The sequence below is a fragment of the Ascoidea rubescens genome (assembly GCF_001661345.1).
Source record: "Ascoidea rubescens DSM 1968 unplaced genomic scaffold ASCRUscaffold_5, whole genome shotgun sequence".
In the NCBI taxonomy this organism is placed as follows: domain Eukaryota; kingdom Fungi; phylum Ascomycota; class Saccharomycetes; order Ascoideales; family Ascoideaceae; genus Ascoidea; species Ascoidea rubescens.
This window is the reverse complement of record NW_017962917.1, coordinates 295890-313436: the sequence shown is the minus strand read 5'-3', so window position 1 is coordinate 313436 and position 17547 is coordinate 295890. Positions and strand designations below refer to the sequence as shown.

Genomic DNA, 17547 nt, shown 5'->3' with positions numbered 1-17547 from the left:
GTACCGTAACGTACCCGGTCTTAACTAGGGAGAGGCGTTTGTAGAAGCAGAAGAAGCAGAAGAAGCACAGATGTGGATTAGAGAAGTGAGCAAAGGAGTATCGTACAGAGTATACACTAAAAGAAAGAAGAGAACTGTTTTCAATGACAGAACAAACATGTCGAAGCAATATGAAAGTACAAATAACAGTTAAATAAATAAATAAATAAGTAAATAAGTAAATGAATAGATAACTAAATAAATATACCAGCTGATTAAAAAAAATTAAAAGGACTCTTCAAATTGAAATCCTTCTTTTTTCCCCCATTTTAAATGTTAACATTAATTTTTTAAAAAAAATTTCAAATAAACAGACAAACATTTGAAAAAACAAAAAAATAAAAAGCAAAAATCAAAAAAATTGAATTGAAATAAATCAGAAGTGAAACAAAAAAAATCATTAGTTTTTTTTCTTTATAATATGAACTATTAATTAGGAATGTTAATATTGATAGCCATCAATATACTCATCGTCATCATCAATGACAGCACCATTGTTGCTTGCAGAATTGAACTCATCTTCATCTTCAAAATCAACTTGAAAGAAATCGTCATCTGAACCAGTAATCTTTTCATAAAGGATCTTAGCTTCTGTGACAACACCATCGTATGATAATTCACTTGATGGCATACTATTGAATATAATATCTTTATAAATATTTTCACTATGCTTATTGAAATTTTTATTGATATTATTGTTGGTTTTTTCATTCTTATCATCATTGAGATTAGCATGACCCAATTTTTCACAGAGATTATCTTCATTTAAATATCCAGCCTCATATTCATCATCTGAATTATCATTTTCGCTATTATCATCGTCAGATTTGAATAAATTAGGGTTGACCACACCAAATGGAGGAACCGAGGTATTTTGAGTGAAATAAAATTTGAATAAATATGTCAATTTTTCTTCCGGGACAAAATTTAATAAACTTGAACCTAATTTGAAACTGTTATAAAGATGATGGTTTCCATTATTAATACCAACAAAATCCATATCAATATCATCAGGATTAAAGTTGGTTTCTCTTAACAAGTTTTGTTCTAAACATGATAAAGCAGATTCTAGATCGATTTTGGCCTTTGAACCATTTTCAATCGTAGATAAAAACCATGCACATTGGTTTTCAGGAACAATTCCAGTGCCTTCACCCATTATTATAACTTGCACAGCATACTTGTTAAATGATGGTAAAGAATTCTCTGGAAAGACGACAACACAAGCGCTCTCATTTTCAGCCATCCATTCTTTGCAATCACTATTAACAATGGTTATTAACCTTGATACTTCGTATTTTTGTTTTGGTTGATATTTTTCCAAAAAGTTTGGAACTTGAGTTGGGGAGATGACAATTTTCTCATTAATTTTGATTATGGAGTTGTCACTCAACTTGGCCAACTTCTTTATAGGATCATAAGCTACTAATGAAGTGTTTAGCTTGTAAGTTGTACCAGCGACAGCAGCAGATCTGCAAAAGCCTTGAGAAAGTTCACCTGGACCACCATATTTCGTGTATAAAACTGGAAAGTTTCCATAAACATCGAATGATAAAATGTATCTTTTGATTCTTTGCAAAGCTTCAGGAGTGTTTAAGTTTGAGGAAAAGCACAACCCGATTGCAAAGATAAGTTCATTGATTTGGGCAACTTCTAGATGAAAAATTCTTTTCAAGAAAAGGGAAATTGGAGTCTTTGAGTAAGGCAACCAGATTTTTTGATTTAAATTTTTTTCATAGTTCAAAATGAATTTTAAGAAATTCATCAAGTTTTTCTTTGTTTTCAAAGGTAAGGAGTTGTTGATAAAGACCTGTTGGTTTGAGTTGATGATTTGTTCAAAGTTGTCATTTTCAAAGGTGTGAAATTGAGATAAGGGTTTAAATTCCAAGTATTTGTAGACTCTTGATTTTAGTAGTAGAGAGAGTAGATCACTTTTACAGAACAACAATTTTGGATTTAGATCTATGCCATAATTTTTTGATATTAGTTGAGAAGGTCTTGGGATGTATAATCTTGCGTTTTTAAAATTTTTGTAGCCCAAGTTATCGTCAGTGTTGTTGTTGATATCATTTTGGTTGACGTTTTGTACCCAATCTTTGATTTGATCTATAGTTAGAGTGGAGGTAGTATCGCCATAATAGTCATTTGAGTCTATATGTAAGACATTTGAACCTTGCCATGCTAATGAAGCAGCTAAGATACTTTCTACCAAACCAGTACCGATAATGAGGACATCGCAGCTGTCGGGAGTATGGTCTGGAGGAGGTAGTTCTAGACAGGCCAATTGTGGGATATTGATTGAGGATTTGTTATTGTAGTTGGAGAGATTGGAGGGCACTCTCTCAGCCATGGATGGACGACGATTGGACTTGTTGGAGAGTTTGTAGTCAGTGTTGGCAGAGGTTGGGGACAAGTAAGAGGAGGAGTTTATGGAAGTTATTGAATTTAGTGAGTTTAGTGAGTTTAGTGAGTTGATGGAGTTGATGGAATTGATGGAGGTAATAGAATTTAGGTAGTTTATTGGTTTTAAAAAGTTGTTTGGGATATTATTTTGGTTTGGAGTTGAGGTATTCGAAGGAGGAGTAATAGTGTGAGTAGAAGTAGGAGTGTTATTATTTGAGTAAGACATCATTTTGAGTAATTAAGAGAGTTGTGGGATAGATATGGTATGGTTTTTGAATAAACAGAGGATATATTTATAGATATATAGGAATAAATAGATATTGATGAGAGAAAGCAGAATTTTATAGTTATAGTTATAGTTATGGATATAATAATGATAAAGATAATGAATTAAAAAAAAATGGAGAAAAAAAAAGAACAATATCTGTTTATTATATATAAATATAAAATATCTTCTTTTTATCTAAAGATTGAATGATAATTATGGATTATTGCATATAATGTAAAGAAATATATATAATGGTTATTGTGGTAGTGTAACAACAGTGGTAAGTAAGTAAAAAAAAAAGATTGAGTGATTAAATGGTATGACAATTAAATATAGTGATTAAATTAAAATTGACAGAAAAGATATTGATTTATATAAAGAAGAGAAGAGAAGAGGAGAGAGAAAAAATTTTCTCTTAACGTTATTTTTTTTTTTAATGTTTTTCTTTTTCTTTTTTATTCTTTAATTTTTAATGTTTAAAAAAGTGATAGTCAGATTTTATTCTATTATTTTATTTTTTTACTTTTTTTTTTTTCTTTGGAGTGAAATAAATTTATTTATAAACTGTTTTTTTATTTTTAAATTCTTTTTTCTTTTATGATGGTAACTGTGGTGGTTGCTTAAAACGAGAATTTAAAACAAAAAGAAACGAATTAAAACGAGGAAAAAAAATTAGAAAAACCCAAAGAAAAATTTTCACAGAGAAGTAGTGATAAGTTCTGAGAGCAAATTGGATTGTAGGAAGATTGTAGATGAAATAAAAATAAAAATGACTTTGTTATATGAAAAATTTTTCTTCGTAGAAAAATAAAGAGATAAAAAAAAGATAAAAAAAAGCTAAAAAGTACTAAAAAAACACAGCGTAGAAAGGTAAAAACGTAAAAAAAAAACAAGAGAAAAATGCCCAAAATGCCCAAAATTACAAAAGATTGCAGGAAAAGAGCAAAAAAGAGTTTTCCAGGTGTGGAAAAGGCAAAGAAAACAGAGATGAGTAAATAAGCAACCCAGAGAAGAAACCAGCAGAAAGTGGGAGATCGCAGTGAGATCTGCACATGAGGGCCCAGCGAGGGCTAGTTGTTGTTGTAGTTGTTGTAGTTGTAGTTGTTGTAGTTGTTGTTGTTGTAGTAGTAGTAGTTGCTGCTGCTGCTTCTACCTCTTCTTTTCCCTCCCTCTTTACGTCTCATTTTGGGGTCGCGCAACGCGAGGGAAGAGGGAGCTTCCAGCCAAAAGTGTGAGAATCTCAAAAAAATACGTGGAAACATCTCAAAAACAGCTCGAAATGAGTCTCAAAACCAATTGAAACACAGCAAATGAACTGAAACAAAGCTCAAAGAGTCGCAGTGTAAGTGTCTCACATCCTCATCTTACTCAGGTAGAGTCTCGGAAAATTGCACTCCAATCAAACTCTCTTTATTCCTGAGTATGTTTCTCTTCCACCATCCAACGGGAGTCTTTCCAATTTCTTCTATTCTGTTATTCCTCTGTTATCACTTTTTGGTGCTCACTATTACGATTCTGCTTCTGATTCTGATTAGCACGATTATTGTTTTCATGTTTAGTGTAGCCTTTCCTTCAGGCAGCTTTCGGTAGCCTTCCTTTATGCTTTTGTCTTTCAAATTTTATCACTGGGTAAAAACAAGACCACCGAGCTTTTGCAAAATTTTGCAAACCTTATCCAGCCCATTTTCGCTAACCTTTCTCAAATCAAACAGTTTACTACCATTCGTACAACTTCCTACAAGTTATTACAGTTTTTTGGAGTTAAAATTTGTTTATCTGCTTTTATTATTTCGGTTTTTCTTGATTTCAAAATCAAACAAAAAAAGGTTTTGAAATAAATCTCTTGCATAATCAATTCATGTTATTCGAATTTTATTTTTCTTCAATAGAGATGGTTTTTTTCTTCATTTCATCAGATTCATTTGAAATTGCTATCCAAAATAATAGCAATCTGAAATATATAACGAAAAAAAAAAAATAGAGAAAAACAATAGAAAGAAAATTAAACAAAAATAAAAATGATAGATAAAAAAAAAATTTTTTATAAGAAAAAAGTTATTTCTTTGGTTATTATTATTACCCAATATTTTAGTCTTATTTTCACAATATATATGCAATATTCAAATCATCCTTAATCTATAAATTTATCTCCTTAACTCCCTTACTTGCTTGATTTAACTAAATTCCACTCATGTCCGTAATAATCAGCCAATCCTTTATCTACATTTTCCTTTTTGTTTTGTTTTTCTCATATGCGAACTATTAAGGCATCATGAAAATGAATATTCGTCCAACATGTAAATCTAAAAAACTTGCTCTTCATCGTTATTCCTTAGCCATTTAACCATCATGACCTTCAATAATCGCTTATTTGCTTTTCTCTTTGTATATCCTCTTTCACGTTTTCCTTTCTTTCCATCATCTTCTAATCATGCACTATCATTTTGCTCATTCTAACACAAAAACATCCAATTTCACCTCCTCGTTCTCTACAAAAACCCACTAAAATCTTTTCTAATTACCAAACTTTCTCATCCACAGATCCAACCACTTGCTCCAACACCCAATAACAGCCGTCTACTACCAATCTAAACAAACACCAAATAGCAACTGCACTCAACAGTGGTAAAATGAAACTCAATGAAACTCACCAAAACTCAATATCCGATTCAATAATTCTTAACCGATAATTCAATCCTCATTTTATATGTCTAATTTTGTTAATTTTGAAACTCTAAAATTTTCTCCCGGTGGCCAAGCTGGTTAAGGCGCGAGACTGTAATGTTTCACTTTGAGACCCAAAGTAATCTTGAGATCGGGTGTTCGACTCACCCCCGGGAGACTTTTTTTTATTTCCCTAATATCAATATATATATATATATATATATTTATCGATTTTCGATTTTACCTTGTAACCAAGTTGATTCAATTCAAAATAATATTCATTTTCCTTTATTTATTTACAAGCTTACATACACTCTCTCACTACCTGATTTCCTAAAACTAAACTAAATAAATATAAAATACAGTTAAATAAAAAAAATATTCTGGAAAAGAAAATAAATTAAAATTCCAATCAAAAAATTATTATTATTATTAAAAAAATTATAATTTCTTGTCACATCTTTTAACCTATCTATTTCTTCTCTTCGACTTCATGGTTAGGCTTCACAACCAACTTGTTATGATCATTAACCTCAATATAAACATCTTCATTATGTCTAATTTGTCCCTTGATTAACAATCGAGCCAATGGATTTAAAATCTCCTTTTGAATTAATCTGTTAAGTGGTCTGGCTCCGTACATTGGATCATACCCATGATCAACTAACCATTGTTCACTTTCTTCGCTCAATTTCAATTCTATTTTCTTTTCCTTTAATCGGTCTTGAATCTCTTTAATTCGGATATTAACAATCTTTTTCAACGATTGCTTTGACAATCTATTAAACACAATAATTTCGTCAACTCTGTTGATAAATTCTGGTGGATATGAGTGTTTCATTATTTCAATAACCTCGTCCTTAACTTTTTTAGAAATCTCACCACTAGCATCATTTTCGTCGATATTTTCTCTTAAAAGAACGTTTTGTCCTATATTGGACGTCATGACAATTATAGTATTCTTGAAATCAATCTTATTTCCTTGAGAATCCGTCAATTGTCCCTCATCTAAAACTTGTAATAATAGTTTACTTACATCATGGTGTGCTTTTTCAAACTCATCAAACAATACAATGGAGTATGGTTTCCTTCTAACGGCTTCAGTTAATTCTCCACTATTTTCATATCCAACATACCCAGGTGGCGCACCAATTAATCTTGATACCGTATGTTTTTCTTGAAACTCACTCATATCAAATCTCACAATGGAATTTTCATTATCAAATAAGAATTCAGCCAATGTTTTAGTTAACTCGGTCTTACCTGTACCAGTTGGACCTAGGAACATGAAACTAGCAATTGGTCTCTTTTCGCTTGTTAAACCGGCTCTTTGCAAACGAACTGCGTCTGAGATTGAGTGAATGGCTTCATCTTGTCCAATGACTCTTAATTTGAGTGAGTCTTCCATGTAGAGTAATCGATCTTTATCTCCTTTTAATAATGAGTTTAGCGGAATACCTGTCATTTTGGATATGACTACAGAGATATCCTCTGAGGTTACTGCATCATGCAATAAATTCAAATTTTCTTCCTCGTTCGCTGAACTGTCGGATGCATTTTGCAAGTTGATTAGGCTTGTGGATGTTGTAGAATCCTTTGGTAGTGATTTTTCAAGATTTGGAATGGTTGAGTATCGTAGTTCAGATGCTTTTGCGTAATCCCCTTCTCTCTGAGCGGCTTCTAAATCGATTTTGGCCTTTTCCAAATCAGCTTTAGCGTTTTTAATTTTATCGATTTCTGTTTTTTCCTTTATCCAAGTTTCGGTTAGTTTGTTAATCTTTTCTTGTTTTTCCTTCAAAACATTGTTTAGTTTTTCTTTTCTTTCAATTGAATTTGGATCTGTTTCCTTTTTCAAAGACTCCAATTCGATTTGAATAGTCATGATTTCGCTATCTAAATTTTGAATTGGATCAGGTTTAGATTCATGCTGTAAACGTAGTGATGAACAAGCTTCATCAACCAAGTCAATTGCCTTATCAGGCAAAAACCTATCTGTGATATAACGGTTGGATAATGACGCAGCGGTGATTAGAGCAGAGTCTGTTATTCTAACACCATGATGGACTTCGTATCTTTCTTTTAAACCTCTTAGTATGGATATGGTGTCCATAACAGTTGGTTCTTTTATAATAACTTTTTGAAACCTTCTTGCTAGAGCCAAATCCTTTTCAATAAACTTTCTGTATTCATCAATAGTAGTCGCACCAATACAGTGCAATGATCTAGCTAAAGCGGGCTTGAGGAAATTTGATACATCGATTGAACCTTCAGTTTTACCAAGATTCATAATAAGATGAATTTCGTCAATAAATAGGATGATCTTATCATTAGAATTTTGAATTTCATTTAAAATTGATTTCAATCTTTCTTCAATGTCGCCTCTAAATTTCGAACCAGCCATTAATGAAGATAAGTCCAAGCTGATAATTTTTTGATCCTTCATTGAATCAGGTACGAGACCATTGACAATTCTTTGTGCCAATCCTTCTAGGATGGCAGTTTTACCAGTACCTGCGGGACCTATTAAACATGGATTGTTTTTAGTTCTTCTTGATAGAATTTGAATGGTCCTCTTAATTTCTTCTTCTCTACCAATGACCGGGTCTAATTTGCCTTCTCTAGCTAATTGAGTCAAATCAGTACCAAACTTTTGTAGAGCAGGTTCATTATCAGCGTTTTGTTGGTTAGGATTCATTCTCATTTGAACAAAATTATTTGACGAGCTGGAGAAAAATCGTTTCGTGTTTATGTGGTAAGAGCTTTTGGAGACCCCCATCATTGGATGATTGAGTGCATTATTATGGAAAATGGGTGTGCAGTAGATGGTCAGTGAATTGAAGGCTCTTGCTCCATTGTTATTAGAGATTCTTTGAGCAGAGTTTGAAGAGATTAAATGTCGATAAGTGAGTAAATTGTTTAATACCAACGATTTGGTAGTGGTAGTGAGGGTGGCAGCAAGTGAGGGAACCGCAGATTGAGATACAAGCTTACTAGATAGCATAGTTGAAGAGTGTCAGTTGGAGAAGGTCCCAACGATAGCAAAAGAAAACTACAATGCTGCTTATATATTATTGCTCTTCATAGAGTGGAAGATGAAGCAGAAGAGTGGAGCTGATCAGTGATCACTTTTCGGCTCGTCGATCACGTTTTTTCCATCTTTTCCATGGAACGATTTCGGCAACTCCAGAACATTCCACGCGGGCGAGCGGTCTTTGCGGCATTTGGACGCGGGCAATGTGAGTGATGTACGCAGACAACACGCAGACAGCACGCAGACAACACGCACTTAGTAACGCACTTCTTAACGCAGATCTCACGCACTCTGTAACGCACCGTGAAGACGTGCTTTGTGGAAATCTGGATTAAAAACAAAATGAAATAAGGTGCCAGTCTCAGTTTGACTTAGGGAACAATAAGAGAATATTGCACTGATAGCTTCACCATCTTATCCACTAACAAAACATAATTGCAATATATTTCGAAAGACGATCTGGATAAAACCTCTTTGCAACCATGAGTAACTCCAAGCCCAAGATCTTTACCTTTCAAAATTTCAACAACGTTGCTGATGCTGTTGCTGACCATATGGTGGCTGTTCAAAATGCCATTTTATTCTCCCAAAAGGACTCAATCAAGAAAAACTCACGAAGATCCAAATCCTTCTCAAACATCCAACAGGACTCCTTGGATAATCCACTAGCTTCTTCAATTCACAACCCTGCCAGTAGTTCTGCTGCCAACTTAAGCTCAGCTCTCGACACTTCTGTTCCCCTTGTTACTCCCAACCTGATCGAGCCTAGTATCTACCAGCAGCAACAACAGAGACACCACCACCACCACCACCATCACCATCACCATCACCACAGTCGCCACCCCTCTCGAAGAGACTTCAGCAACTCCTCTGTGAATCCTGCCAACGATGGCTACAATCTCAATAATCTCAAGCCCAATCTCAATACAATTAATAGTACTCTTAATGACAACAATACTATCAACCTCGATATCGATTTAGGTGGTCAAAATTTGAACTCCGTATCCAATTTACATTCAATCTCTGATTCCATTTCGAATTCAATTTCAAACTCAATTTCTAATTCAATTGCAAATTCAATTGTCAACTTAAATTCAACTATTACCCAAACTACAAACGATCTCTCCAACCTAAGTCTCAATAACAATATCAATGATAATGATAATGATAATGATAATGATAATGATAATGATAATGATAATGATAATAATAATAATAACAATATCGATAACAATATCCCAATTGAATCGAAAATTATCCAAAATAACCCTCCAAGAAGAATTGTTAGAAGAAGAAAAAGATCTTTAAAAGTAAACTTAAAATCAAAAAAAATAGATCCTCGTTATCAAGAAAAAAGATTCAAAATTGCAATCTCAGGTGGTTCTTTAATTCATATTCTAAATAAAGGTCTATTAAAGAGAAACGATGTCCTATGGGGCAAATGGGACATCTATTTTGCAGATGAAAGATTAGTCCCTTTTGATTCTCCTGACTCTAATTTCGGTCTAGCAAAGTCTTTAATCTTTGATGAATTTGACATTTTATCCACCTACGATTTTAAAAAAAACGGTTACCCAAATGTTTATCACATTAATCAAGATCTAATCGACGATCCCTCTGAATGTGCTGATGACTACGAAAAAATTTTAATCAAAAACTTTGCCTACAAGGACTCAGTTCGTCTCCCAACTTTCGACTTGTTTCTATTAGGCTGTGCAGCTGATGGTCATACTGCTTCATTGTTTCCTTTCAGCGAATCTTTGAAAAATTTCGATGAATGGGTAATACCTGTAACTGATGCACCAATTGGTCCCCAAAATAGAGTTTCTCTATCCATCCCAATAATTTGTCACTCAATCAGATTGATCTTTGTTGTTGAAGGTGCAAACAAGGCCCCAATCTTGAAAAAAATCTTTGAGAGTGAGGATCTTGATGACACTTTACCAAGTAGTGTTATCCACAAAAAGGCTGCAGGAAAAGTCTCTTGGTTTGTTGATAATGATGCTCTAAATGACCTTCAAATTAACAAGCAGCAATACCAATTCCAATACCCAATCCCTTCCTCAGTATCAATCACCTCTCCACTCTAATTTCTTATTTTCACCTACTCTATTGCTTTTTTTTTCTCTCTCTCTTTCCACCTTTGTTCTTTTTTACCACTTTTTCTGTCTTCTTTTTCCACTTTATGGATTTTTAACTCGTAATCTTTTCTAATAAATTTTATCTGGTTCTTCTTCTATAGTGTGTTTGTATCTAACATCTCTTTCTTTTTTAATCTATTTATTTCTCCATAATCTCGTCATCTTTTTTCAAATCCTTCTCTAATCTCTCTTTTTGACGACCAATCTATCCTCTTGACAAAAGTTCCTAAAAAACACAGGGATTTCACGCTTTCAAGAAAGATCTGTTTTACAAAAACACCAACTCTGTGTTATTCCAAACGGGGACTATCCTTTCTTAATCAGTTCAAACTTTATTTCTTTTTGATATAAAATTACAAAAAAATTGATGAAAATTCATCAAAAACCATTAAAACTCATTAAACAAATCATCTTTTTTTTATGAAACCATTAACAAACTTCATTGATTATATTAAACACTCTTACAATCTTCTGGAAACTGGTCATTTACTTTTTTTTTATTGTTAATATTCAACTTCATTCTTCATTTTGTATTCTTCGATTCTTCTATTCCACCTTTTTTCTCTTTGATTTCTTTTTCTTCTTTTATCATTTCTTATTGCAATCTTTTGGATCAATCTATCTTCACTTCTTTTGCTCACATTGTTTTATTTAAGCACCATTTAGCAAAAATAAAATAATACTAAATAAATTAAAATTCTTTTGTTTTAAATTAAGTCATGAGATTTTAAATTTCTTCAAAAAGTATTCAATCCCCAAAGTTTTTACTTGATAGCAATTTTATACACCTTCCACTTTCCCACTTTCTGCTTTTTTTTTTGGATTTAATTAATTAATTATTGGAATTATCCTGATTCAGAATATTCGAGTAATAAACGACTGGAATTTTACAACCACTCAATTATGCAAAACCAAATTCAAAAGCCTGTGTTCAATCAAACAGTCAACTTGGTCCAAAAATTTTATGACAAACCATTTAATCCTTTACCAAACTTGAATGAATATGAGTTACTAAATGATCTTGGTCAAGGTACTTTTGGTGTAGTTTCAAAGGCCAAACAAAAAAAATCCAACAGGACTGTTGCAATCAAAAGATTAAAACACTATGAAAGGGATAAAAATGGATTTTCAATAACTTCTTTAAGAGAAATCTTGATACTAAAAAACATCAAGAATATAAATATCATTCAAATTATCGATATAATAGTTGAAAGAAAAAAAAGAAAAGACAACAATTCAATCTCTTTGGATTTTTATATGGTAACTCCATATATGCCATCTGATCTAACTGGTATTTTACAAAATCCTAGAATTAGTTTAACCTATTCTCACAAAAAGTGTTTTATTCACCAAATCTTAAAAGCTGTGAATTTCCTTCATGAAAACAATATAATTCATCGTGATATTAAGACTTCAAATATTCTAATCAATTTTAATGGAACTTTAAAATTGGCTGATTTTGGATTGGCAAGAAAATATTATGGTTCAACTCCATCTCAGCATCCTACTGGCAATCCTGTTGGCAAATTTAAATACACTGCAACTGTCGTTACAAGATGGTATAGAGCTCCAGAATTGGTATATGGGGAAATCAAATATACTCAAGCAATTGATATATGGAGTATAGGCTGTGTTATTGGTGAATTATTCCTCAAATCTCCTATATTAACAGGTAAAACAGATTTAGATCAAGGTGTAAAAATTTTTGCTCTATGTGGAACTCCCTTTTGTGATAGTGAAACTTTGCAATACTACCAGTCCTTGCCAGCTTTTAAGACTAATGTCGGCCTTAATAATTTACCATTTAGACATAGTTTAAATAATGTTTTTTTACAACTAATGGATGATGATGAAGAGGGTATAAAATTCTTGTCCAGATTTTTGAATTTGAATCCCTTTAAAAGAATTAATACTTTAGAAGCCTTGAATGATAACTATTTCAACTTATACCCTCTACCTTGCTTACCCGAAGAGTTACCAGAATTTGAAGAATCTCATGAAATTGATATCGAAAGATTTAAAAAAGAAAGGCAAATGAATAACTTCTCTCCAAACAGAGTCTCCAGTCAGAGAAATGACTTCAATCCATATAGCAAACAAATTAAGAAATCAAAAATGAATTCCACTCAAAACAACTATCCTAATCAAAATCAGAATCCTATGGCAATGAAATATAATCAGGATGAAAGATTAGCTAAACCATATTATAATGGAGATATAAACAATTCTTTCAACAATAAAAACACTTCTTTTGTTAATCCACCCAATCAACATGGCTATCAACAAAATTATAACAATAAGAAACGAACTTACAGTGCTGCTGTCGGAAATACCAATAGAACTGCTAGTACAAGTTTCGGTTCCAAAGAAATGAATGATATTTTACTAAACTTAGACTATTGATTTTTCCGATTATTTTTCCTTTTTTTTTTTTCATTTCCTAGATCAAAAATAATGGCCGTTATATGCTCTCTTAGAAGAAGGAAAAAAAACGATTTTAACACATTGGATTGGCATGGTTTAAAAACCAATTTTATAAAATGTGCTTTATATATTATACTATATTAACAACTGGCTGCTTCATATCTATATCTATATATGTAAATTAAATTATTTAGCTATTCATTTATTTATATTAATAGGTATATACATATATACATTCTTTGCTTTCATAAATTTCGCTGACTTTAGCTAACTTGTTCCAACACAAAAAACCTTTTAATTTAATAAATATTATTTATATGAATGTTTTGCTCTCATCATTGTTATCTTTTCCAATTTGTTTAAACCTCTTAAACTATAAACAAATAAAACCAATAAAGCGAATGAACTAAGCCCAACAACCAAGCTAAAGCCAAAAGAAGATTCTTCAATAAAATTTTCTAAATTCATTCCATATAAACTTGCAACATAAATTATTGAGGCCAAACTTAATAAACCGATAGCAAATCTTAAACCCAATAACATGAGCTGATTTCTATTTGTATCCAAAATTATATTTATAATCTCTTCAGTGGTTTTAACATTAGACATAAGAGTCTCTACGATTTGAACAATTTCATCACAATGTTTGAAATAAGTCTCTAATAACATTTCGACTTCAGCATGATCTTCTATATTGGTCCTTGGATTCGTTAAATATAGACTTGATAAAACTTCATCATCATCCAAGATATCATCTATAACATCTCTAATTAATTTTGCCTTTTGATAAAAATTCGATAATTTTTTATTTTGAATTAAGAGATATCTTAAATTTTCACTATCAATATGATTTTCTAAATCGGATAAAACCCCTTTGATTACGGTTCGATTTATCTTCATTTCTGAATCCAAGTTAGATATTACGGATATGAAAATTGCTTCCAATGCTCTAATTTCATAAGGTAATCTTGAATCTTTACTTTGTAATTTGTTTTGTAAATCATATAATAACAAGTTTCTCGAATGAGAATTAGATAAACCCATTGATTCAAATAAAATCACAGTATCTGATTTGATAAGAACTCTTATATTCAATAGATTAATTAGTATTAAGTCTCCTCGAACCAAAATGGATGGAACCATATTGGTTTGATGAGTTGCTTTGTAGTCAATTTTTCGAATATCTCTTGGTAATAGATTATATTTTGTCATTAAATCTGATCTTTGAAGATTTGTGGATAAAGTTATTACATTTCCATACCGGTTAAATATCGTTGAACGAATTGTATTTGAACTTGGAGAATATGCAGAATAAGACGATGAGAATGAAGGCCTATGAATTAGATTTTTCTCTAACAATTTATTGAGATCAGAGTTGCTGAAATCAGAATCATTGTGACTCGTGGAATTATCTCTCACTGAATTATGTCTGACATTGTTAAATAAAAACTTTGATTTAAATTGGGGTTTTTGTTTGAATGGAAACAAATTATTATTATACTTTGAGTATCTGAGTCTGGGAGTTATTAATGAGTTTATTCTTGAAGGAAGTGAAGATAGATGAATCAAACGAGAAGGTGCTAAACTTTTAGATGAAAGTATCACAGCTTTACCAGAAATAAGTAGCATTTTCTAGTTAATTTTTTGTGGTCAGATAAAACATTACAAATAAGTTTAGCTGACTGATAAACTTCTCTTCGTCAGTTGAGAAATTCTCATTTCTTTGAATTAAAAACAAATCAATATCAACGCACATGTATGTTGTGATTGCATATTGAACATTGACATGCATTAGGGTTTTATTTATAATTTTTTTTATTGAAAGTTTTTTAATAGTGGTGTGGCCATATTATATGAAAAAAAAAGACTAGAATCAATGATTAAGATTAAAGAATTGTATAGTAAAAGACTAAGGCAAATATAAAATAAGATACGAAAATGGAAGGGTAAGAATTGAATTAGTTTTGAAGCTTTTAATATAGATTTAACTGTTCGTCAGTCATTTCATATTTAATCCAGGTTGGTAAACAGTTTTGATCATTTAAATTAGCATATTCACTAAATGAACCCTTTTCACAACCTTCGCAGTCAGGATTGTTTGGGCAATTAAAGTAAGGAAAATGTTTGTAACCTATATCTCTAAACCAATGGATCTTAGATTTATCTTCAAAGAGTGCCAAGCCAAGAGAATGAACAGGAGCGTCACCCCATCGTTCGTAATAAAAGCCACCTTCATTATCCAAGTAATTGAAATATTCTGTGTAGGGTTTACTTCGGAAAAAGTCCATATCAGCTATTTCGAAATTGGACCAAAAATGGCAGGTAGAATACCCACTAGTGATCGCGTTATGATGAGGGTTTTGAAGGTCATATAGTAGCCAATCTAATGCAGGGTTTTTATTGATATAGTGAAGATTTTGTTTTAAAAAGTTTATGGTTGCGTTCCATAAGGTGTGAACCGATTGTGGAGAATCGTATAAACTTATGGTAAAACCATAGGTTTTCTTGTTCAATTCCATGAACTTGAAGACATCATAATTGATTTTTGTGAAATAACTGGTGGAGGGTTCAATTCTCCAGTAATATTTAAAGTTTTTAAGATGATCAATATTGTAAAAGTTACCCGAGTAGAATCTGCACATATTATGGTAAGAGATTTTATTAGCATATTGTATATTTTCGTTTATTAGATATTTTATTCCTTCCTTTTCACGATTTGAATCGATATTGAAAGGTTTATCCCATAGATGAGAGGGAATCCTAATGAAATGGCATTCGGCATTTGTATTTTTTTGAACTTTTTCTATAAATTTTTTGGTAAACTCTCTATCATTTAGAAAAGTCCAGGGGTAATTGAAATTTTTATTGAATTTTTTTTCAACTTCTTTCATTGCAGAGATGATGCCCTGTAATTCTGAATTTCGAACCAAAGAGATGAAAGTGGCATTGGCTCTTTCATATTGATCAATTTCATCTGGAGGCCTGACTAGGTTTGAGACTTTTGGTTCAAGGATTTCATTATTGAGATATGTTTCATAGACATCCAAATTTTGATTCAAGATATCTTTTGTTGAGTATTGGGGGTATTCGTTGTGATGTCTAAATCTTCTGAAAAACAGTTCGTTTAATTGACCATCTGAATCGATGTAATCCAATTTTAAATCTAGTTCTGGATTGTGTATAATTTTGGATATACTTGTATTTTTAGGTTGATCGAGATTAGTTATTATATTTGGTGGGTAAGAACTTGTTCTATTATAGGTATAGTCGTTATAAAAATAATTTGTCCAATTCCCGATGGAAGGAATATAATTATTCATATTGATGTAAGCTTTATATTCATTTTGCAAACTCGAATTGTATACGTAATTTATGGATAATATGAGTATAAGAGATATTATTGAAACTAATAAAAAGAGTTTTCTAAACTTTTTGTTGAACAAAACAGTGCAATTAAAATTGGAGACCAAGTTAAACACATAGCTGGAAATACTGCGAATAATAAAATTGAAATTGAAATTCATTTTTATATTTCTCCTTCTCTTTTTGCGAGAAAACAAAAACCAAGATAGTTTAAATCAGTTGTTACAAAGCCAGTTAAATTAAGTAAACAACAAAGGTTCAAATCTATATCATCACTGTTGATTGGCAATGATGAATAAATCTTACAAAACAAAAATTTTTGAATATTCAATCTTTGAGCACTGTTCTCAGTAGTAAAAAAAATAGGAATAATAGAACTGATGGCTTTGATCACTCCTCTCATCAAGAATATTCCATTTTTGAAGGTAATTTGCTAGTTGCAAAACCATGAAGTTTTTCAAAATGTAGACAGAGGTAGCTTAAATCCCATTTCAAGAAGGTTGTGCTGTAAAGAGAATTTAAGAAACAGTTACATAGAAATGGAAAGTTCATCTTATTTTTGGATCAAAGGGCTGTTTTTTGTGCTGATCAGAAAATGTTTCCAGACCAGATAATAGAGTGGCCAATGGCTGTTTTTCTGGTGCTGTTTTGCTGCATTCCAAGTGTGCACCTTCAGTCCCAATTACCAGAAACAGGCCCAAAGCTACGCGAGAAAGAAGCACCAGATCTCTCAGGCCTACAACACGTCTCTCCGGTGCTTCAGTTGCAAAAGCAGCACGACCAGGAAAAGCTGCTGATGCTCCAAGCTCAGAAAAATGTACCAACTGGCTCATGCTTAAATGCCCTTCTTCTCCTTCAGTGCTTTATTTTTGGCAGGTTCCCTGCATTCTCCCCATATCTACTGAGGACATTTTCTGGCTCGCTGATTAGGTCTAGACCACGTTTTTGGTATCTGTCATGTGAAATATTGAGTCCGACTGTGTGGTACACGAGCCGGTCAGATTCTGTCGGACGGAGTTTTTGTTTTTTCTCGGTGCTCCGCTCCGAATGAGGGTGTGGTCTAAAAGAGTTTCGATCGCCTGCGATGGGTTTTACTCCTCTGCATTTGATCTTTTTTACTTGATTTGATCTCAAGCTCCAAGTCCTTTTGCCTTTTCATATCCCCTTGCTTTCATTTTTTTACTCTTTGCATTTGTTTTTTTACGGCTGGGCTA

The 17547-nt window shown here is 32.2% G+C and overlaps 6 protein-coding genes and 1 non-coding gene across 7 annotated transcripts; 3 read left to right on the top strand and 4 right to left on the bottom strand.

Annotated features, from left to right (window-relative positions):
- Positions 1 to 853: 853 nt before the first annotated feature.
- On the bottom strand, positions 854 to 2401 carry ASCRUDRAFT_24054 (uncharacterized protein; the record flags this gene model as incomplete). The annotated part of the gene is made up of 1 exon (XM_020189823.1): positions 854 to 2401. A coding segment is annotated over one exon (1548 nt), but the record flags the coding sequence as incomplete, so codon positions are not given.
- Positions 2402 to 5454: 3053 nt separating this feature from the next.
- On the top strand, positions 5455 to 5552 carry ASCRUDRAFT_t64. Its single transcript has one exon. It is a non-coding gene; the product is annotated as a tRNA-Tyr (tRNA).
- Positions 5553 to 5639: 87 nt separating this feature from the next.
- On the bottom strand, positions 5640 to 7807 carry HSP78 (chaperone ATPase HSP78). The gene has a single exon (XM_020193066.1). It carries the CDS (start codon positions 7773 to 7775, stop codon positions 5847 to 5849), a length of 1929 nt encoding a protein of 642 aa, XP_020047740.1. The 5' UTR covers positions 7776 to 7807; the 3' UTR covers positions 5640 to 5846.
- Positions 7808 to 8887: 1080 nt separating this feature from the next.
- Positions 8888 to 10495, top strand: ASCRUDRAFT_33806 (6-phosphogluconolactonase; the record flags this gene model as incomplete). The annotated part of the gene is made up of 2 exons (XM_020190465.1): positions 8888 to 9101; positions 9741 to 10495. The coding sequence occupies 2 exons, from the start codon at positions 8888 to 8890 to the stop codon at positions 10493 to 10495; spliced, it is 969 nt and encodes a 322-aa protein (XP_020047739.1).
- Positions 10496 to 11004: 509 nt separating this feature from the next.
- Positions 11005 to 13252, top strand: ASCRUDRAFT_75449 (kinase-like protein). Its single transcript, XM_020193065.1, has one exon. It carries the CDS (start codon positions 11450 to 11452, stop codon positions 12947 to 12949), a length of 1500 nt encoding a protein of 499 aa, XP_020047738.1. The 5' UTR covers positions 11005 to 11449; the 3' UTR covers positions 12950 to 13252.
- MFM1 (Mfm1p) lies at positions 13103 to 14842 on the bottom strand. The gene has a single exon (XM_020193064.1). It carries the CDS (start codon positions 14597 to 14599, stop codon positions 13280 to 13282), a length of 1320 nt encoding a protein of 439 aa, XP_020047737.1. The 5' UTR covers positions 14600 to 14842; the 3' UTR covers positions 13103 to 13279.
- Positions 14814 to 16676, bottom strand: KTR4 (putative mannosyltransferase). The gene has a single exon (XM_020193063.1). The coding sequence runs from the start codon at positions 16288 to 16290 to the stop codon at positions 14944 to 14946; it is 1347 nt and encodes a 448-aa protein (XP_020047736.1). The 5' UTR covers positions 16291 to 16676; the 3' UTR covers positions 14814 to 14943.
- Positions 16677 to 17547: the final 871 nt, after the last annotated feature.

Bases quoted from the DNA above. Each gene is read 5' to 3' on its own strand.
- KTR4 (XM_020193063.1), bottom strand. From the start codon at position 16,290: ATGAATAATTATATTCCTTCCATCGGGAATTGGACAAATTATTTTTAT.
- ASCRUDRAFT_75449 (XM_020193065.1), top strand. From the start codon at position 11,450: ATGCAAAACCAAATTCAAAAGCCTGTGTTCAATCAAACAGTCAACTTG.
- MFM1 (XM_020193064.1), bottom strand. From the start codon at position 14,599: ATGCTACTTATTTCTGGTAAAGCTGTGATACTTTCATCTAAAAGTTTA.
- HSP78 (XM_020193066.1), bottom strand. From the start codon at position 7,775: ATGGCTGGTTCGAAATTTAGAGGCGACATTGAAGAAAGATTGAAATCA.